At 45.0% G+C, this 23,239-nt stretch overlaps 1 protein-coding gene across 1 annotated transcript in view; it reads left to right on the top strand.

Moving 5' to 3' along the window:
* The window catches only part of LOC133274705 (mucin-5AC-like), a 44,744-nt gene that overhangs the window by 14,240 nt on the left and 7,265 nt on the right, over window positions 1–23,239 (top strand). The window contains exons 17-31 of the mRNA XM_061464242.1: window positions 633–759; window positions 1,484–1,736; window positions 2,638–2,690; window positions 3,065–3,165; window positions 3,979–4,130; window positions 4,552–4,690; window positions 4,778–4,891; window positions 5,924–6,103; window positions 7,596–7,835; window positions 8,556–8,712; window positions 8,992–9,120; window positions 9,474–9,600; window positions 10,307–10,350; window positions 10,439–10,633; window positions 11,891–23,134. Of these exons, the coding sequence (XP_061320226.1) occupies window positions 633–759; window positions 1,484–1,736; window positions 2,638–2,690; window positions 3,065–3,165; window positions 3,979–4,130; window positions 4,552–4,690; window positions 4,778–4,891; window positions 5,924–6,103; window positions 7,596–7,835; window positions 8,556–8,712; window positions 8,992–9,120; window positions 9,474–9,600; window positions 10,307–10,350; window positions 10,439–10,633; window positions 11,891–23,134 (13,255 nt within the window). The remainder of the gene's footprint in view (window positions 1–632; window positions 760–1,483; window positions 1,737–2,637; window positions 2,691–3,064; window positions 3,166–3,978; window positions 4,131–4,551; window positions 4,691–4,777; window positions 4,892–5,923; window positions 6,104–7,595; window positions 7,836–8,555; window positions 8,713–8,991; window positions 9,121–9,473; window positions 9,601–10,306; window positions 10,351–10,438; window positions 10,634–11,890; window positions 23,135–23,239) is intronic.

Below are 23,239 nucleotides of genomic sequence, written 5' to 3'. Positions count from 1 at the left end.
CAATTGTCAGTCTTGGCTTCAAGACCCTGACTTGCTTGCAAATGAAAAGGCAGCTATTTACTCCTGGATGGATACACACACGCAGTAACAAGTGTATACAAAGGCATGTCAAATGCTTGTTTGAATATCAGTAAATTGTTGTCTCATCAGCCTCATCTAACTAATAAATAGTTGTCACAGAAAGCCCATTAGCTAATTTTCAGTATTCTGCTATCAATGTTTTACCAATCTTTCTTCTCACTATGAATCACCCAGATACGGACACTGGTGAAATGATGTTTCTAGATTGCGTACCATGAACAGAGCTTTGTATGCTATTCTGCAGCATATTCGTAAAAACGGTTCAGAGGGACATGAAACTCCTAAATGTATAACAGACTTTAAGACCACTGTCTCCCAGTAATAACTGCACACATCAACTGAATTTCCATTACCTTCACTCTTCCTGGCCAGGCAACTCTAGACAAACATTGGAAAAGTTTGCTAAAAAATATTGCTAAAGCTATATTAGTGTTGTTTATGAGTGAGCATATCTGAGGTAGGATTAGTGCGTAAGACCAGGAAGATAATGCTCTTTCTTTTTAGACTGACAGTTTTACCAGTGCTGAGACTATTTTTCTCTGCATTTTTAGAACTGCATGTATGACACATGTAACTGTAAAAATAGTGAGGACTGTCTGTGTGCAGCCCTGTCTTCCTATGTGAGAGCTTGTGCTGCAAAAGGAATACAGCTGGATGGATGGAGGACCGATGTCTGCTGTAAGTACTCTTAATTATCCCCTCTCCTATGAATACACATCAATAAAAACTGCTGGTCAGGGACTATTTTATACTGATTTCTAGACAATTATAATAAGTGGTGAGGAAGGGATTTTGTTAAGTGAACTTCTGGAAGTAATTCTCTGCTGTTCCCTTAGAATCAATCCATTGCTAGCAAGAGTGAATACAAACAGATAGAAAACGTAGGCTGCCTAGGAAAGAGACTGCTGTTATAGAAGTGTTTCTATGCAACTTTGAATTTCATTACAGCTTCATGTATGACAAGTTACTGTAGAGTAAATGTGACATACTAGAGTAACGGTACTAGTAATTCTAACCAGAATACTTGCAAATGAAAGGTCTCTGAAGCTGCATGCTGGGTTCCACCACCAGTAGGTCTGTTTTCAGTATACGAGGAGACATTCAGGAAGATACCTTATTTCATACTTAAAAAGGTATAGAAATTTTGCCAGCACCAAATGGAGGTTTCTTTCTGAAATTTCATTCAAGAAAATATTTTCTTCTTTGCAAACATCACATAATCCACATGTACAGTAGATTTTCAGATCTAACTCTGGAAGTATTCAGAAATACATGAAAGATACAACATAGGCAGAGTTATGCAGTATTGTGTACATGTTATTTCTACTGCCTATGGTTTCTTTTTCCCCATCAGAAATTACCACCTGGAATTAACAAATCTATTTTATTTTTCTCTCTCAAGCAAAATACACCTCATGTCCCAAATCCCTAAGCTACAGCTATAACATCTCTTCCTGTCAACCCACTTGTCGATCTCTGAGCGAGCATGATGTCACATGCAAAATTAAGTTTGTCCCAGTTGATGGCTGCACCTGCATAAATGGAACTTACATGGATGAAAGTGGCAGATGTGTGCCTGCTACTGAATGCCCCTGCTACTACAGAGGATCTCCCATATCATCTGGAGAAACTGTCCAAGCAAATGGGCTTGTATGGTAAGTGAATCCGTTGCAAAACACTCAAGCAATACTGTATATATTTTCTCATTAGAATCTGCTACATTTAAATTGGTCTCAGCCTGTCCTGCTTGAATTTCAATACAATGCTGTCTCATTTTTTTTCAACTTTTAAGAAGGTGCATATTTCCCTGAGCTTGAAGGAGAATATGCTGTACCACTGAAACATACGTAAGGCAATGGGGCCAGCTGGGATCGATCCAAGTGTACTGAGGGAGCTGGTGGAAGTATTCACCATTTGCAAGCATTTTTCAGCAGTCCTGGCTAACAGGCAAGGTCCTAGTTGACTGGAGGTTAGCAAATCTACAAAATCTAGTCATCTACAAAAAGGACCAGAAGAAGGATCTGGGGAACTGCAAGCTTGTCAGTCTGACCACAGCGACAGGGAAGGTTATAGAGCAGATCATCATGACTGCCATCACTCAGGTGATCAGGCGCAGTCAGCACAGCTTTATGAAAGGCAGGTCCTGCTTGACAGACCTGATCTTCTGTGGCAAGGTGACCCACTTAGTGGATGAGGGAAAAGCTGTGGATGTTGTTTACCAAGACTTTAGTAAAGCCTTTGACACTGCTTCCCACAGCATTCTCCTGGAGAAAATGACTGCTCATGGCTTGGACAGAGGCACTCCTTGCTGGTGAAAAACTGGCTGGATGGCCAGGCCCAAAGAGTGGTGGAAAATGGAGTTAAATCCAGTTGGCCCTGGCCACAAGCAGTGTTCCCCAGGGCTCAGTGTTGGATATCACATGAAAGCAGCACTGGTAGTGGTATTAAGGGAAATTCTTTCCTTTGGAAATTCTGAAACTTGACAAGAGAGAAGTAGCTCTCAGTCTCAATACATGATTTAAGAGATTTTTCTTTTTTTTTTTTCCTCTCTTGCAGCACGTGCATCCAGGGAAGACTGGATTGCACTGGAGAACCCAATCCAGATCGAGGTGAATAAAAATAAAAATCTTCTTCCACTTTTCTGTGACAGGTTCTGGACAGAAATAGTTGATATAATTGATTGAAATGATAAAATCTTAATGGAATTTTAAATAATAGAAGTATTTTTGATTTAGTTACAGTGCAACAGTTATCATAAAAGGCAAGAGTGAACCCAAATTAATGATAGGATTTCTTTTTCATGATGATTTTTTTCTAAAATACTGAGGGTTTTCTCTGGTAATTCAGTGCTCTGAAATGAATCTATTTAATACAGACAGCAATCCTTACTAATTGAAATATGTAAGTCCAAAGGATTTCTAGAGGGTTTTAATGGCTAGAGATGAGCCATTTCTGATTGCTCTCATTTCTTTCCTTCCTTTAGTCTGTGAATCTCCCATGGTCTACTTAGACTGTAGAAACATCAGTGAAGGAACAACTGGAACAGAATGTCAAAAAAGTTGTCAGACTCTGGATATGCAGTGTGTAAGTATTGCAGGGCTGGATGAAATTGTGCTTCCAGGTTTTGTTTGTGCTTTTGGTGGTAAAGTAACTGATCTATCTGATCCACTCCAAATCTACAACATAGATACTTTGTTCTTGTAGCAAAAGCCTAAAACCATGTTATAAACCATTAATAATGGGACCCTTAGACAAAAATATAATAAGGTAACATCCAATTTAATTCATAATATTGGTGTCTACCTTTCTTCAGCTACTGCAGGTAACAGTAATTAGCAGTGAAAATATCTAGGACACATATTTTACTTCTTTAGGAGAAAATTACTGGCTATGAACTGGGTAGGAGAAATAATTCTTTCTTATACCATAATGCAATTAGGAACTTCTTTCACACATAATTATAATATTCCATCTAAATGCATGCCACATACCATTTTGTGAATAAGTACCATGGGAGATAAATACATTTTGATGTAAACCAATCAAACCTAAAAAATATTATGTATTTTCTTTTTAAAGCTCCATTCAGTCACCAACTACAAAGTGCAAGGCTGCTTCAGCTAATACAGAGCAAGACTTACAATTCAATGTACTTTAAATTTCACAGACTGTAGCAGAGTAATCAGGATTGGCATACACAAAACATCTTTAACAGATATATATTCTATTAAATCAATGGCTAATAAATTCCAGTTTGTTCCATTGTCCTATAAGTACTTTGTAGTCCTCTCTCATTTAAGATAGGCAGCAATAAGACCATATAAAGACATTTTATTTTAATGTTTTTCTATTGCAAATATTTAATTCTGAAATTTTACCTTCTCTTGACTTTTCTAGTATAGCATGCATTGCATATCTGGTTGCGTGTGCCCAGCTGGGCTTGTGTTACATGGGAATGGTGATTGTATTCCTGAAGAGGAATGTCCATGTATTCACAATGAAGCCATGTATCAGCCTGGGGAAAAGATCAGCGTTGACTGTAACACCTGGTAACTATTTCCTCAGAAGTATCATTCCTGGTTCCATCATTTGTCTTTCCAAAGAACTTACATAGTAGAGCAGTAAAGAAATATTTGGATTACACATGTCACCAACTGACAGATCTCTTAGTTGTGGATTAAACAGTATGAGATGGTTTCCTTCTGATGTAGACAGATAGCCAAAGCGCAGAATGGGAAGAAGTCTTTGGGACTACAGTGTTCATTTCGTATTACCCTGTTTTGCAGTTAATGCATTCAGAGTGGCACAACAGAACTTTGCTTTAATACTTCACTTAAAAAATTATTTTCACTCCAGAATCAGTACAACATTACCAGGGATGAATTGCCAAACAAATACTGATTTGATGGGATGTGTCTACACAAAACAGTGAGTTGTTCTATTATTAAAATGTTTTATTCTCACTCCTAGTGTATGCAAGAATAGGAAGTGGGAATGCACCAAAGATCAATGTCTGGGCACTTGTGCTGTTTATGGAGATGGTCATTATAATACCTTTGATGACAAAAGGTTCAACTTCAATGGAAACTGTGAATACACACTAGTCCAGGTACTGATAATTAGCAATAGTAAATGAGACTTTACCTTGACTGTGTCTACAAAAATAATGTATTTTAAAATGTTATTCTCCACCCAGGACCACTGTGGGATGAGTGGCACAGCCAATGGAACCTTTCGGGTTATTACTGAAAATATTCCCTGTGGCAACAGTGGGACAACTTGTTCAAAATCTATCAAAGTTTTCTTAGAGGTAAGAAGAACAACTTCATTCTGTAACTGGTTAGGGCTCAAGAGAAGCCTAAATATCCATTGCGTCAAGGAAGTTGGAAAATTAAGCTTAAATCAGATTGAAGTGAAATATTTGGTAGAGCTTCCCAGCTTTCTATCTTTTCCTTTTCCCACATGTCCTGGGTTCAGCAGTAGCAGTCATGTTTCTCCTCCTTGGTAGCTGGTGCAGTGCAGTGTTTTGACTTTCAGCTCGGGAACAGAGCTGATAGCGATGTTTTGGTTTGGCCAAGGACTTTGTGAGCCTCATGCTCTGCCAGGGAGGAGGGGAAGCCAGGAGGAAGCAGAGACAGGACACCTGACCCAAAGTGACCAAAGAGCTATTCCATACCACAGCACGTCATGCCAAGGATGTAACTGGGAGTTAGCCGGAAGGGCTGGGAGTCTGCAGGGTTGGAGGAGGTATCAGTCGGAGCTTGGTCGGGCTTGGGGGGCGAGTGATCGGTCGGCTGGTGCTGAGGTGTTGTATTCTCTTCCCTTGTTATTTCCTTTATCATTATTATCATTGGTGGTAGCAGTAGTGATCTGTGTTATACCTTAGTTACTAAACTGTTCTTATCTCAACCCGTGGGAGTTGCATTCTTTTCGATCCTCCTCTCCGTCCCTCCGGGAGTAGGGGGAGGGAAAGAAGGGGGGGAGTGAGTGAACGAGTTACCTGACTGGGTTTAAACCACGACACCACACTATTTTATATCACCCTTGGGGAAACTACAGATTTACAGGAAAATAGCAGAAATTAGCCCATCATGTCATAATTGTTTTATTCTGTGCAATTTAGATCCTCCATGAGTGCCAAAATTTTTTTTTTTTGACCTATGCCGCTTCAAATACCTTTCTACCACAGTTCCTGGAACCTAAAATTTGAACTATGTAGTTTTATCACATTTGGATTATTTGTTTTCATTATATAAAATATGCATAGTATCCTTAAAAAGAGAAAAAGAGCAGAGCTGCAGCTACTGAGTTCATTTCTAATCACCTTTTCCTCCTGTTTCAGAGCTATGAACTGATACTTGGCGAGGAGCATGTCAGTGTCATAAAGAGAGGACAAAATAATGAGGTGCCATACACAGTCCGCTATATGGGTATGTACGTGGTAATTGAGACCACAAGTGGACTGATACTCATGTGGGACAAGAAAACCAGCATCTTCATCAAGCTCAGCCCTGATTTTAAGGTGCGGAACTAGCAGTTAAATGGCAATTTACAGTCCAGATTTGGACTGTGTGTGAATTTTCTTGAGACCCTGCCAAGATCCCAAACAGGTGATGTCTCTAGCATTCCTAGGACATCCCACGTTGTTTCCCATTCCTCTGGTGCCTCAGGAAGCCATGACATCATCCTGCTGCTCTTCTGAGCTCCGAAGGCAGCTTTCAGTGCCTACTTGGCCTGACAGAACTTGAACTGGCAAACTGCTTTCTGGGACTTTGTTAAAATTACCCACTGAATCTTGGTAAAGGTTATCAGACCTTACTAAAATTACATAGCTGCATGTGTCAAAACAAATTGAGTAGTCGTGATCTTGAAAGTAATCCATTGTTTCCAGTACTCATTGACACACAAATCACATTATCATACTTTAAGAACAAGGAAGTGAAATATTAGGAGTGAAAGCCTCTTGTAAAATGCTGCCATGTGTTTTGCAAGCATGATTTACACAGGTGATAAGGGAAATGTATTTCTGTTCTCATACCCCTTCTTCTAGCTTAATATATGTAAGTCCTAAAAAGTGTAGTAGATGAGTAATTTGCTATCTTACTGCATACAGCAGTAACTTTTCAGAATCATAAAATCATAGAATCAACTAGATTGGAAAGACCTTTAAGATCATCAAGTCCAACTGTTCCCCCAGCACTGCCAAGTCCACCAATAAACCCTGTCACTGAGGACCTCATCTACATGGTTTGTGAACGCTTTCAGGGGTGGTGATTCCACCACTTCCCTGGGCAGCCTGTTGCAATGCCTGATAACCCTTTTGGTGAAGGATTTTTCCTAATATCCAATCTAAACCTCCACTGGTGCAGTTTGAGGCCATATTCTCTTGAATTAAGTGTAATTTAGAACTAGATATACAAATTAATTTCAGTATCATAGGTTATTTTGCTGCCTCATCCACTGGAATTTTATACAAATAGTAGTAATATGGAAAGTATGCACCTTAGATTCATTGAGAGAGCATAACATCTACTGCAGCCTATCAGTTTTACAGATCCATAAATTTAGAATGAGGGATGTTTCTGGATGTTCAAGGAAAATGTAATTCTTTTTTATACCTGTGACCAGTTGCAACAGTAAAGACTCAATGAGCAGACAATGTGGCAGGACTGGTAGTGTTTATGCACTTTCTAAGGCTGTTTTTTATATGTACATCTACTGTATAAAACAGGGCTTAAATTGAGAACTCAGTTAACTGAATCCTTGTTTCATCATTAAAGACACGCCTCAGAAGACTGAAAGTTAGAATGACAAGGATGGTTTTATTGTGCAGATTTAAAAGAGAAGTCAAAAGCATTATCCCTCTAGCAGTAGTCGTTCTGTTGCTGACGAAACAAAGAATTAAGGTGTTCAGGAATGTTAGAATGGAATGGAATTTCAAGTACTTTTTCAGCCTCAGATGTTGCTTCAAGGTTTCTCTCATCCATTATTATTTTGTTTACTTCTTTTTGCAGGGCCAGGTCTGTGGCCTCTGTGGAAATTATGATGGCAGCGGCATCAATGACTTTACTACAAGGAGTCAGTCTGTGGTAGAGAATGTCCTAGAGTTTGGAAACAGCTGGAAAGTATCCTCTACATGTCCTGATGCTTCCAGCATAAAGGACCCCTGTTCTACCAACCCTTATCGAAAATCCTGGTCAGAGAAACAGTGTAGCATCATCAACAGCAATGTCTTTGCTGCCTGTCACTCTCAGGTATTACCAGGGCAAAAGTTCACTTCTAGTGTGAAGACTAGGTCTATGTATTATTGAAGCTGCTATCCTCATACATTTTCACATGCATGCCTAATTTGCTAGTAATTCACTGGTTATGTTTCACTCTGAATTGTGTCAGGAAAACTTCAATATGAATCCCACTCATGGGACAGATTTATAGTCCCTACCTGTAAGAAATAAAAGGATATCTAGTTCAAAGGAAATACTGACATATTACAAAAGAATGATAGTTTAATAATTACTATTTTCTTGCAGTGTGGCAGAAATAAAAAATTTCATATACCATGTGCAGAACACAAGCTCAACAAAATAATAATACAGTAATGAAGTATCAGCATAGCCTTTATCTGACACTAAGTATATACCAAACAATGCAGGGTAACTGTGCTCTTCCTATTTAGTTCTTTCCACTGGCAGAGACATTAATCTTCAAGTACAGTTGCATATTGCTTGCAAACATGAATCTAATCTTCTACTAGGACCCAAGTCTGGATGTCGAAAAATCTGTCAATACATGGTTCAGATGTATAATCTGGCAACACCTCTGATGTTTAACAGTGTATATAAAGCAAAAGAAAAAAAATTACTGACGTAAGCCTTTCTTCTGAAATACTACAGTTTTAAGAAAATTACTTTAGCAAAGCTAAGAAAGAATTTAGATGGTAGGATATATAGTATTACATTTCTTTTTATTAACAGGTTGAACCAGCAAAATACTACCAAGCATGTGTGACAGATGCTTGTGCATGTGACACTGGAGGAGACTGTGACTGCTTTTGTACAGCAGTAGCTGCCTATGCTCAAGCATGTAGTGAAGTTGGTGTCTGCATAGCCTGGAGAACCCCATCAATCTGTCGTGAGTTTTATGTCATAAATACTTCTTCTGCAAGTGGAGTTAAATTCATAGCGCCTTGCTTAACACACACTCTAGGTATCTTATGTATGTGCATTATAATCTCACTATGTAGACTTTTCACACTAAGCTGTTTTGATGGTGACACAATTTCACCTACTCATTCCCAGTTTTCAGGACTGTTCAAGCAGCACTGCAGTAATATGATGAACTGGCATGAGTCAAAAAAAGCTCTTTTTTATTTTCTTTTTCTGAGCATGTCCAAATTCTATTTCTCCTTAGCACTGTTTTGTGATTACTACAATCAACAAGGGGAATGTGAATGGCACTATAAGCCTTGTGGAGCCTCCTGTATGAAGACCTGTAGGAATCCAAGTGGAAAATGCCTCCATAACTTGTCAGGTTTAGAAGGTAAAAAAAGCTGCAACTACCTTATTTTGTTATAGTTCTACTACTTTCTACGGAGTGTATTTCACCATCAGCTGCATTTGCACCACTCCATTCTCTTCAACATTGTTGCATTCACGCAAATGGAGGCAAAGTATGGAAAGTGAAGTTAAAAACATCTGTAAGACCAAGTACTTGTGGGTGGGCTCTGCTGATGCTAGTACTCTGCACTACTTCCTAGAATTATTGGAAAAAAATAAGTAGCAAAATTATGACTATTAAAAACAAGACCTGCAAACATATTCTGCACAAATAAAAATTTTGCTCACTGTAGCGCATTCTTGCCTATCTCCTATATGTCCTTTTCCTTCCTTCAGGCTGCTACCCTAACTGCCCACCAGACAAGCCATATTTTCATGAGGACCAGATGAAGTGCGTTAGTCTCTGTGACTGTTATTATAACGAAGATGGAAAGATATACATACGGGATGAATGCCATGTATGGTAAGAATCAACATTCCAACCTAATCATGTACAAGGAAAAATAATCGAAACAGCAGTGGGAAATTGCATGTTCCTGTTACAGGACAGGACTAGTTAACACTGCTTGTGTAAACATAATATCTTACTATATAATGCCAGTTTTCTTACTACATTAGTAGGAAGAAGTTCATATGTGATTTTATGTTCAGTTGAATTTGTTCCTGGTTATGCTGTAAATCCTCCGCATAAAGATACAATAAGAACAGTAAGTCCTTTATGACGAGGCTTTCTCTATTTCCAATTCCTATGGCAGGAAAAATATTGTTCCAGGAGTATAAATATATAATAGGGGTCTACTTCCAAGGATTTTATTACATTCTTATACCACTTGTAGTATTTAGACTCTTTCCCTCTTTAACCTCCCTTTTAGTACAAAAATATTGCAAGTACAAAGAAAGGACAAGACTTCCTCCTGTAGCTTTGCATAATACATAGCTTCACTTCTATTCGTAAGTTTGGGTTACTATAAAGAAAGATTTTAGAAAATTACAGGAAAAGAAAAAAACCCAACACGAACTGGACATTCAAGGAATAAACACAAATAAAGTGTCCTGTACTTTGATGCAAGTATCTGGCAGAACAAGATGATTAATAAAATTATCTCATAATAAAAAAATATGGAGATTTATATTTTCTCAGTGTTTTTTTTTTTTAATTGTCATTTCAGTGAATGCACATCAGATGGTTTAGAGTGCAAGTTTGATGATAAAGGTAAGACAGCTAAGAACTATTAAGAAAATAAAATACTGGATATTATCTTTTCATAGATGCCTGATAGTAAACTTCCTTTGAATTACAGCATGCCACTGCATTTATGAAGGGAACAACTATAAATATGGTGAAGTCATCTACAACACCACAGATGGAACTGGATGGTGTTTCACTGCAACATGTGATGTCAACGGAACAATTAGCAGAAATATCTCTAAATGTGGCATCTTTACAACAACCCCACTTCCTTTTCTTACAAGTCAGTTCGAAACTACTGCTTCAGGTATGCATGAATACTCTTTAAAATAACTGAAAAAATGCCTGGAAGGGATGGAAAATTGCTAAAATGGAGGGCCCTTTCATTAGTTAAGGACATAAAATTTTACTTGAAACTGTTTACTCCCAGTGAAACCACCAATTCTTTTGGCAGGTTCAGTTGCTAAAGATGACCATAATCGAGGATGTAGAAATGAGTACAGCAATTCTTACAGACTCAGTCTGCGCTGTTTCACCATGTTTTTTCCAAGGGAAAAAAATTAATACACCTTACTAATCATTGCACCTTGGAGAACCTCCTCATTTCCTTGCATACAAAACCCAGCAGCTCTAGACAGACTTCAGAAAACACAAGAGACTGCCATTTTTTAAATAACTGACTACATTAGCGCAAACTGAAGATAAGACATCTAACTTGAGGACATGCTCAAATTACTTAAAACAATTCTCTGGAACCTTTCCCAATTGTATATAAAAACTAAATCAATAGTTGCTTTCTAGTCCTGCAGTACAATTCTATATTATTCCTGCAGTTAACTTATTACAGTGACCATGTAATTCTGAGAAATTGTGCAAAGTATTTCCACAAAATTATACAATATGTCAGCAAGAACTAAACATTGAACTTTAAGACTTCTATTAAGTAACATCCGTCTGAAGAAAGTGGCATATATTCCACATGGTTATATCTTTAAAATGCTAAGAATATGAAAAGAAATATGCAAAAAAGACTAATTAGATTATATATTCCTATATATTATGTTAGTGGATTCCATATTATAATGTATTATATATAAAATACATATGTTAAATATATATCTTATATTTATAAATATATTACAGGTTATATTAACAGAAGTAGAAAACTCATTAACCCGGAAAAATATTTCAAAGCCTCTGTGCTTATGCAATTAAGAGCAAATAAGTACAGAGGTAATACCAAGGAGAATAAAACCTCCTCTTACTTAAACCATAGCAATCATGAGATCACATTATCCTATATATTGCTGTTCCACATTAGCTATATTTACATGCAGCATTTAATAAATGTCATATAAATTATCACTAGAAAAAGAATACAAAAATCAGATCAAAACATACCTGAGAAATTAAATTCAAAACTGTAAAAGCAATATCATTAGAATTAAAAGACTAAATTAACATATATGATATTAGATCCAACATTAACAAATATGGAAGATGAGCCCTGACACCGTCTTTAATAAAAATAGATGAGACTTATATTTCCTCAATTTCATTACAGAAATGACAACTGCAGCACCAGTGACAACTGTATGTGTGAAGAATATATGTTCGTGGTCAGAATGGTATGACTGCACACAGCCTGAAAATAAAGAGGATAGTGGAGATTATGAAACATTTGAAAATCTCAGAGAAAAAGGATACAGTGTGTGTAAAAACCCAAACAATGTTCAATGCAGAGCCAAAGAACACCCAAATATAGAAATAAACAATCTTAACCAAACAGTTAAATGTAGTCTCAGTACAGGATTAATATGCAATAACAAAGACCAGCAATCTAAGCACTGCTATAATTATGAAATCAGAATATTATGCTGCAGTTACATACCATGTTCAGAATTACCAACTATGACGGCAAGAACCACAGAATTCACAACTACTGCTGTAAAATCAACACCATTCACAATAAAAACAAAGACACAACAAACAACAAAACATGCAGTAAGTGAAGTAACTACATCACCAACAGAGAGAGAAAGCACAATAAGGACTGTAACTACAGTTACATCAAAAACACCACAAATATCAACAACAGGTTACCAGACAACATCAATTAAACAAGAAACATCAACTCTAGAAACCCAAGCTCCAACATCACACGGTACTGCCACCAGCCTCAACCCATCAGGAATAACAACCGCCACTGGCACCACAGCTCTCCCCACTACCACTGTAAGGTCAACACAAGGAACAACCATAGTCACCACCAGCAGCATGGCTAGCACCACGAGGACATCTCCACCTCCAACAGAAGGAACCACCATCATCACTCCCAATCCAATAGTGCCCACATCAGAAGCCAGCAGTGCATTCAGCACTTCCAGGACCACCAAAGGAAGCACCACAACATCCACATCCACATCAACTCCAGCACAAACGTCCTCTCTGCCAACCCAGGCTCCATCAGCACACAGCACTGCCACCAGCCTCAACCCATCAGCAACAACAACCACCACTGGCACCACCATTGTCCCCAGTACCACTGCACCGCCAACAGGAGGCACAACAATCATGCCTACCACCAGCAGGGCCATCACAACAAGGACAACCGCACCTCCAACAGAAGGAACAACCAGGACAACCACAGGAAGCACAACAAAGTCCAGATCCACCTCTACTTCAGCACAAACCTCCAATCCCCCAACAAAGTCTCCAACAGCACAAAGTACTGCAATCAGCCTCAGTCCATCAACAAGGATAACCACCACTGGCACCACCATTGTCCCCAGCAGCACTACACAGCCAACAGAAGGCACAAGCATCACCACTACCACCAGAACGGCCAGCAACACCAGGAACTCTCCACCTCCAACAGAAGGAACCACCAGCATCACACCCACTACAACATCACAAACCTCAGCCAGTAGCAAAATCAGCACTTCTAGGACCACCAAAGGAAGCACCACAACATCCACATCCACATCAACTTCGGTTCAAACATCCACTTCTCCAACCCACGCTCCGACATCTCATAGAAGCGCCACCAGCCTCAGCCCATCAACAACGACAACCACCACTGGAACTACCATAGTCCCCAACAGCACTGCACCACCAACAGAAAGCACAAGCACCGTCATTTCCACCAGCACGGCCAGCACAACCACGACCTCCCCACCTCCAACAGAACGAACCACCATCGTCACACCCCGTAGAACATCACAAACCTCAGCCGGTAGCACGACCACCACTTCCAGGACCACCACAGGAAGCACCACAACGTCCACATCCACATCAACTCCTCCACAAACATCCTCTTTGCCAACCCAGGCTCCAACATCACAAAGTACTGCCACCCGCCTCAGCCCATCAACAACGACAACCACCACTGGCACTACCATAGTCCCCAGCAGCACTGCACCACCAACAGAAAGCACAACCGCCATCACCACCACCAGCACAGCAAGGACCAGCAGGACCTCTCCACCTCCAACAGAAGGAACCACCATCATCACACCCACTACAACATCACAAACCTCAGCCAGTAGCACTATCAGCACTTCCACGACCACCACAGGAAGCACCACAACATCCACATCCACAACGACTCCAGTTCAAACACCCACTTCTCCAACCCACACTCCAACATCTCATAGTAGTGCCACCAGCCTCAGCCCATCAACAACGACAACCACCACTGGCACCACCATAGTCCCCAGCAGCACTGCACCGCCAACAGAAAGCACAACCGCCATCACCACCGCCAGCACAGCAAGGACCAGCAGGACCTCTCCACCTCCAACAGAAGGAACCACCATCATCACACCCACTACAACATCACAAACCTCAGCCAGTAGCACTATCAGCACTTCCACGACCACCACAGGAAGCACCACAACATCCACATCCACATCAACTCCTCCACAAACAACCTCTTTGCCAACCCAGGCTCCAACATCACAAAGTACTGCCACCCGCCTCAGCCCATCAACAACGACAACCACCACTGGAACTACCGTAGTCCCCGGTAGCACGTCACTGCCAACAGAAAGCACGAGCACCGTCACTTCCACCAGCACGGCCAGCACCACCAGGACCTCTCCACCTCCAACACAAGGAACAGGCACCATCACACCCACTCCGACACAGACAACCTCAGCTACAGCCACCACTCTCAGCACCTCCAGGACCTCTACCACCTGCCAGCCACAATGTGTCTGGACTCAGTGGTTTGACGTGGATACCCCCAGCCCCGGGAGTGAAAATGGAGACATAGAGACATTTGAAAGCATCCGAGCCGCTGGGTACACACTGTGTGACCAGCCACAAGACATCAAGTGCCGCGCTAAAGATTACCCTTCTAGGAGTCTGGACAAGTTGGGACAGGTCTTTCAGTGCAGCATCGAATTTGGCCTTGTGTGCAAAAATGAGGATCAGATCACAAAGTACCCCCTGTGCTTCGACTATGAGATTCAGGTGCTCTGTTGTGACACTAAAACCTGCGTGGACACATCAACAACTACAGGTACCACTGCAGGATCCCCCACCACACCCTCTCTAACACAAACCTCCAATCCGCCAACAGAGTCTCCAACAGCACACAGTACTGACACCAGCCTCAGCCCATCAACAACGACAACCACCACTGGCACCACCATTGTCCCCAGTACCACTGCACCGCCAACAGAAGGCACGAGCATCTTAACAACCACCAGCACAGCAAGCACCACCGGGACCTCTCCACTTCCAACAGAAAGAACCACCATTGTCATACCCACTACAACATCACACACCTCAGCCAGTAGCACAATCAGCACTTCCAGGACCACCACAGGAAGCACCACAACGTCCACATCCACATCAACTTCCGTTCAAACATCCACTTCTCCAACCCACGCTCCAACATCTCATAGTAGTGCCACCAGCCTCAGCCCATCAACAACGACAACCACCACTGGCACTACCATAGTCCCCGGTACCACTACACCGCCAACAGAAAGCACGAGCACCGTCACTACCACCAGCACAGCCAGCATCACCGGGACCTCTCCACCTCCAACAGAAAGAACCACCATCATCACACCCACTACAACATCACACATCTCAGCCGGTAGTACAACCAGCACTTCCAGGACCACCACAGGAAGCACCACAACATCCACATCCCCATCAACTCCTCCACAAACATCCTCTTCTCCAACCCAGGCTCCAACATCACAAAGTACTGCCACCCACCTCAGCCCATCAACAACAACGACAACCACCACTGGCACCACCATAGTCCTAAGCACCACTGCACCGCCAACAGAAAGCACAACCGCCACCACTACCACCAGCACGGCCAGCACCACCAGGACCTCTCCACCTCCAACAGAAGGAACCACCATCATCACACCCACTACAACATCACAAACCTCAGCCAGTAGCATTATCAGCACTTCCAGGACAACCACAGGAAGCACCACAACGTCCACATCCACATCGACTCCAGTACAAACACCCACTTCTCCAACCCACGCTCCAACAACTCATAGTAGTGCCACCAGCTTCAGCCCATCAACAACGACAACCACCACTGGCACTACCGTAGTCCCCGGTAGCACGGCACTGCCAACAGAAAGCACGAGCACCGTCACTACCACCAGCAGGGCCAGCACCACCGGGACCTCTCCACCTCCAACAGAAAGAACCACCATCATAACACCCACTACAACATCACACATCTCAGCCAGTACTACGATCAGCATGTCCACGACCACCAAAGGAAGCACCACAACATCCACATCCCCATCAACTCCTCCACAAACAACCTCTTTGCCAACCCAGGCTCCAACATCACAAAGTACTGCCACCCGCCTCAGCCCATCAACAACGACAACCACCACTGGCACTACCATAGTCCCCAGCAGCACTGCACCGCCAACAGAGAGCACAACCGCCATCACCACCGCCAGCACAGCAAGGACCAGCAGGACCTCTCCACCTCCAACAGAAGGAACCACTATCATCACACCCACTACAACGTCACAAACCTCAGCCAGTAGCACTATCAGCACTTCCACGACCACCACAGGAAGCACCACAACATCCACATCCACATCGAATCCAGTTCAAACACCCACTTCTCCAACCCACGCTCCAATATCTCATAGTAGTGCCACCAGCCTCAGCCCACCAACAACGACAACCACCACTGGCACTACCGTAGTCCCCAGTAGCACGGCACTGCCAACAGAAAGCACGAGCACCGTCACTTCCACCAGCACGGCCAGCACCACCAGGACCTCTCCACCTTCAACACAAGGAACAGGCACCATCACACCCACTCCGACACAGACAACCTCAGCTACAGCCACCACTCTCAGCACCTCCAGGACCTCTACCACCTGCCAGCCACAATGTGTCTGGACTCAGTGGTTTGACGTGGATACCCCCAGCCCCGGGAGTGAAAATGGAGACATAGAGACATTTGAAAGCATCCGAGCTGCTGGGTACACACTGTGTGACCAGCCACAAGACATCAAGTGCCGCGCTAAAGATTACCCTTCTAGGAGTCTGGACAAGTTGGGACAGGTCTTTCAGTGCAGCATCGAATTTGGCCTTGTGTGCAAAAATGAGGATCAGATCACAAAGTACCCCCTGTGCTTTGACTATGAGATTCAAGTGCTCTGTTGTGACACTAAAACCTGCGTGGACACATCAACAACTACAGGTACCACTGCAGGATCCTCCACCACACCCTCTCTAACACAAACCTCCAATAGGCCAACAGAGTCTCCAACAGCACACAGTACTGACACCAGCCTCAGCCCATCAACAACGACAACCACCACTGGCACCACCATTGTCCCCAGTACCACTGCACCGCCAACAGAAGGCACGAGCATCGTAACTACCACCAGCACAGCAAGCACCACCGGGACCTCTCCACTTCCAACAGAAAGAACCACCATCGTCATACCCACTACAACATCACAAACCTCAGCCAGTAGCACAATCAGCACTTCGAGGACCACCACAGGAAGCACCACAACGTCCACATCCACATCAACTTCCGTTCAAACATCCACTTCTTCAACCCACGCTCCAACACCACAAAGTACTGCCACCAGCCTCAGCCCATCAACAACGACAACCACCACTGGCACCACCATTGTCCCCAGCAGCACTACACCACCAACAGAAAGCACGAGCACCGTCACTACCACCAGCACGGCCAGCACCACTGGGACCTCTCCACCTCCAACAGAAAGAACCACTATCATCACAACCACTACAACATCACACATCTCAGCTAGCAGTACAATCAGCACTTCCACAACCACCACAGGAAGCACCACAACATCCACATCCCCACCAACTCCTCCACAAACAACCTCTTTGCCAACCCAGGCTCCTACATCACAAAGTACTGCCACCCACCTCAGCCCATCAACAACGACAACCACCACTGGCACCACCATAGTCCCCAGCAGCACTGCACCGCCAACAGAAAGCACAACCGCCATCACCACCACAAGCACGGCCAGCACCACCAGGAGCTCTCCACCTCCAGCAGAAGGAACCACCATCATCACACCCACTACAACGTCACAAACCTCAGCCAGTAGCACTATCAGCACTTCCACGACCACCACAGGAAGCACCACAACATCCACATCCCCATCAACTCCTCCACAAACAACCTCTTTGCCAACCCAGGCTCCAACATCACAAAGTACTGCCACCCGCCTCAGCCCATCAACAACGACAACCACCACTGGAACTACCGTAGTCCCCGGTAGCACGTCACTGCCAACAGAAAGCATGAGCATCGTCACTTCCACCAGCACGGCCAGCACCACCAGGACCTCTCCACCTCCAACACAAGGAACAGGCACCATCACACCCACTCCGACACAGACAACCTCAGCTACAGCCACCACTCTCAGCACCTCCAGGACCTCTACCACCTGCCAGCCACAATGTGTCTGGACTCAGTGGTTTGACGTGGATACCCCCAGCCCCGGGAGTGAAAATGGAGACATAGAGACATTTGAAAGCATCCGAGCTGCTGGGTACACACTGTGTGACCAGCCACAAGACATCAAGTGCCGCGCTAAAGATTACCCTTCTAGGAGTCTGGACAAGTTGGGACAGGTCTTTCAGTGCAGCATCGAATTTGGCCTTGTGTGCAAAAATGAGGATCAGATCACAAAGTACCCCCTGTGCTTTGACTATGAGATTCAAGTGCTCTGTTGTGACACTAAAACCTGCGTGGACACATCAACAACTACAGGTACCACTGCAGGATCCTCCACCACACCCTCTCTAACACAAACCTCCAATCCGCCAACAGAGTCTCCAACAGCACACAGTACTGACACCAGCCTCAGCCCATCAACAATGACAACCACCACTGGCACCACCATTGTCCCCAGTACCACTGCACCGCCAACAGAAGGGACGAGCATCGTAACTACCACCAGCACAGCAAGCACCACCGGGACCTCTCCACTTCCAACAGAAAGAACCACCATCGTCACACCCACTACAACATCACAAACCTCAGCCAGTAGCACTATCAGCACTTCGAGGACCACCAAAGGAAGCACCACAACATCCACATCCACATCAACTTCCGTTCAAACCTCCACTTCTCCAACCCACGCTCCAACACCACAAAGTACTGCCACCAGCCTCAGCCCATCAACAACGACAACCACCACTGGCACCACCATTGTCCCCAGCAGCACTACACCACCAACAGAAAGCACGAGCACCGTCACTACCACCAGCACGGCCAGCACCACCAGGACCTCTCCACCTCCAACAGAAAGAACCACTATCATCACAACCACTACAACATCACACATCTCAGCCGGTAGTACAATCAGCACTTCCACAACCACCACAGGAAGCACCACAACATCCACATCCCCATCAACTCCTCCACAAACAACCTCTTTCCCAACCCAGGCTCCTACATCACAAAGTACTGCCACCCGCCTCAGCCCATCAACAACGACAACCACCACTGGCACCACCATAGTCCCCAGCAGCACTGCACCGCCAACAGAAAGCACGACCATCACCACCACAAGCACGGCCAGCACCACCAGGAGCTCTCCACCTCCAACAGAAGGAACCACTATCATCACACCCACTAAAACATCACAAACCTCAGCCAGTAGCACTATCAGCACTTCCACGACCACCACAGGAAGCACCACAACATCCACATCCACATCGAATCCAGTTCAAACACCCACTTCTCCAACCCACACTCCAACATCTCATAGTAGTGCCACCAGCCTCAGCCCATCAACAACGACAACCACCACTGGCACCACCATAGTCCCCAGCAGCACTGCACCGCCAACAGAAAGCACAACCGCCATCACCACCACCAGCACGGCCAGCACCACCAGGAGCTCTCCACCTCCAACAGAAGGAACCACCATCATCACACCCACTACAACGTCACAAACCTCAGCCAGTAGCACTATCAGCACTTCCACGACCACCACAGGAAGCACCACAACATCCACATCCCCATCAACTCCTCCACAAACAACCTCTTTGCCAACCCAGGCTCCAACATCACAAAGTACTGCCACCCGCCTCAGCCCATCAACAACGACAACCACCACTGGAACTACCGTAGTCCCCGGTAGCACGTCACTGCCAACAGAAAGCACGAGCACCGTCACTTCCACCAGCACGGCCAGCACCACCAGGAGCTCTCCACTTCCAACAGAAGGAACCACCATCATCACACCCACTACAACGTCACAAACCTCAGCCAGTAGCACTATCAGCACTTCCACGACCACCACAGGAAGCACCACAACGTCCACATCCACATCAACTTCCGTTCAAACATCGACTTCTCCAACCCACGCTCCAACATCTCATAGTAGTGCCACCAGCCTCAGCCCATCAGCAACGACAACCACCACTGGCACTACCGTAGTCCCCAGTAGCACGGCAATGCCAACAGAAAGCACGAACACTGTCACTTCCACCAGCACAGCCAGCACCACCAGGACCTCTCCACCTCCAACAGAAGGAACCACCATCGTCACACCCACTACAACATCACAAACCTCAGCCAGTAGCACTATCAGCACTTCCAGGACCACCAAAGGAAGCACCACAACGTCCACATCCACATCAACTTCCGTTCAAACATCCACTTCTTCAACCCACCCTCCAACACCACAAAGTACTGCCACCAGCCTCAGCCCATCAACAACGACAACCACCACTGGCACCACCATTGTCCCCAGCAGCACTACACCACCAACAGAAAGCACGAGCACCGTCACTACCACCAGCACGGCCAGCACCACCAGGACCTCTCCACCTCCAACAGAAAGAACCACTATCATCACAACCACTACAACATCACACATCTCAGCCGGTAGTACAATCAGCACTTCCACAACCACCACAGGAAGCACCACAACATCCACATCCCCATCAACTCCTCCACAAACAACCTCTTTGCCAACCCAGGCTCCTACATCACAAAGTACTGCCACCCGCCTCAGCCCATCAACAACGACAACCACCACTGGCACCACCATAGTCCCCAGCAGCACTGCACCGCCAACAGAAAGCACAACCGCCATCACCACCACAAGCACGGCCAGCACCACCAGGAGCTCTCCACCTCCAACAGAAGGAGCCACTATCATCACACCCACTACAACATCACAAACCTCAGCCAGTAGCACTATCAGCACTTCCACGACCACCACAGGAAGCACCACAACATCCACATCCACATCGAATCCAGTTCAAACACCCACTTCTCCAACCCACACTCCAACATCTCATAGTAGTGCCACCAGCCTCAGCCCTTCAACAACGACAACCACCACTGGCACTACCGTAGTCCCCAGTAGCACGGCACTGCCAACAGAAAGCACGAGCACCGTCACTTCCACCAGCACGGCCAGCACCACCAGGACCTCTCCACCTCCAACACAAGGAACAGGCACCATCACACCCACTCCGACACAGACAACCTCAGCTACAGCCACCACTCTCAGCACCTCCAGGACCTCTACCACCTGCCAGCCACAATGTGTCTGGACTCAGTGGTTTGACGTGGATACCCCCAGCCCCGGGAGTGAAAATGGAGACATAGAGACATTTGAAAGCATCCGAGCCGCTGGGTACACACTGTGTGACCAGCCACAAGACATCAAGTGCCGCGCTAAAGATTACCCTTCTAGGAGTCTGGACAAGTTGGGACAGGTCTTTCAGTGCAGCATCGAATTTGGCCTTGTGTGCAAAAATGAGGATCAGATCACAAAGTACCCCCTGTGCTTCGACTATGAGATTCAGGTGCTCTGTTGTGACACTAAAACCTGCGTGGACACATCAACAACTACAGGTACCACTGCAGGATCCTCCACCACAGCCTCTCCAACACAAACCTCCAATCCGCCAACACAGTCTCCAACAGCACACAGTACTGCCACCAGCCTCAGCCCATCAACAATGACAACCACCACTGGCACCACCATTGTCCCCAGTACCACTGCACCGCCAACAGAAGGCACGAGCATCGTAACTACCACCAGCACAGCAAGCACCACCGGGACCTCTCCACTTCCAACAGAAAGAACCACCATTGTCATACCCACTACAACATCACACACCTCAGCCAGTAGCACAATCCGCACTTCCAGGACTACCACAGGAAGCACCACAACGTCCACATCCACATCAACTTCCGTTCAAACATCCACTTCTCCAACCCACGCTCCAACATCACAAAGTACTGCCACCAGCCTCAGCCCATCAACAACGACAACCACCACTGGCACCACCATTGTCCCCAGTACCACTGCACCGCCAACAGAAGGCACGAGCATCGTAACTACCACCAGCACAGCAAGCACCACCGGGACCTCTCCACTTCCAACAGAGAGAACCACCATCGTCATACCCACTACAACATCACACATCTCAGCCGGTAGTACAACCAGCACTTCCAGGACCACCAGAGGAAGCACCAGAACGTCCACATCCACATCAACTCCAGTTCAAACATCCACTTCTCCAACCCAGGCTCCAACATCACACAGTACTGCTACCATCCTCAGCCCGTCAGCAACTACCATCACCACTGGCACCCACATTTTCTCCAGTACTACTGCACTGCCAACAGAAGTTCCGAGCATCGTCACTACCACCAGCACGGCCAGCACCACCAGGATCTCTCCACCTGCAACAGAAGGAACCACCATCATCACACCCAATCGATCAGTGCCTACGTTAGCCAGCAGCACCACCAGCTCAAAGCCCTCCACAACATCCACATCTACCTCTACTCCAGCACAAACATCCTCTCTGCCAACCCAGCCTCCAACACCACACATTACTGTCATCAGTGTCAATCATTCAGCAACAACAACCATTCCTGCTTCACTGGGGCTCCGCAGTACCATTGCAGCGACAACACAAGGCACAACCACCATCACTACCACCAGCCCAGCCAGCACCACCAGGACCTCTCCACCTCCAACAGAAGAAAGAACCACAACAACCATCACTAGAGTACCCACCTCAGCAGTCAGCAGCAGTAGCACCTCAAGGACCACCACAGGAGGCACCACAACATTCATGTCTGGTCCATCAGAAACATCTACTCTGGCAACTGAGGCTCCAACTTCACACATTACTGCCTCCAGCCATCACCCTTCAGCAACAACGACCATATTTTCTACACACATCCCTGCTACATCTGTTTCTTCTACTGCACTGAGTACTGTCACAATTCCCAGAATTTTCTCTACCACCAGCATCCCAGGTATGTCTTTTTTTGCCACTGAAAGTGTTCCAAACATCTGTCTCTGTAGAATATCATTTGTTTCATTGTCTTCTGTAAGTTGTATCTCCAAATTATTCTGTGATC

The sequence above is a fragment of the Pezoporus flaviventris genome, unplaced genomic scaffold (genome assembly GCF_033815535.1).
Source record: "Pezoporus flaviventris isolate CSIRO_AGI_PZ_B2104156 unplaced genomic scaffold, CSIRO_AGI_Pfla_v1 ptg000036l, whole genome shotgun sequence".
Lineage (NCBI taxonomy): Eukaryota > Metazoa > Chordata > Aves > Psittaciformes > Psittacidae > Pezoporus > Pezoporus flaviventris.
This window is presented reverse-complemented; position numbering and strand designations above follow the sequence as displayed.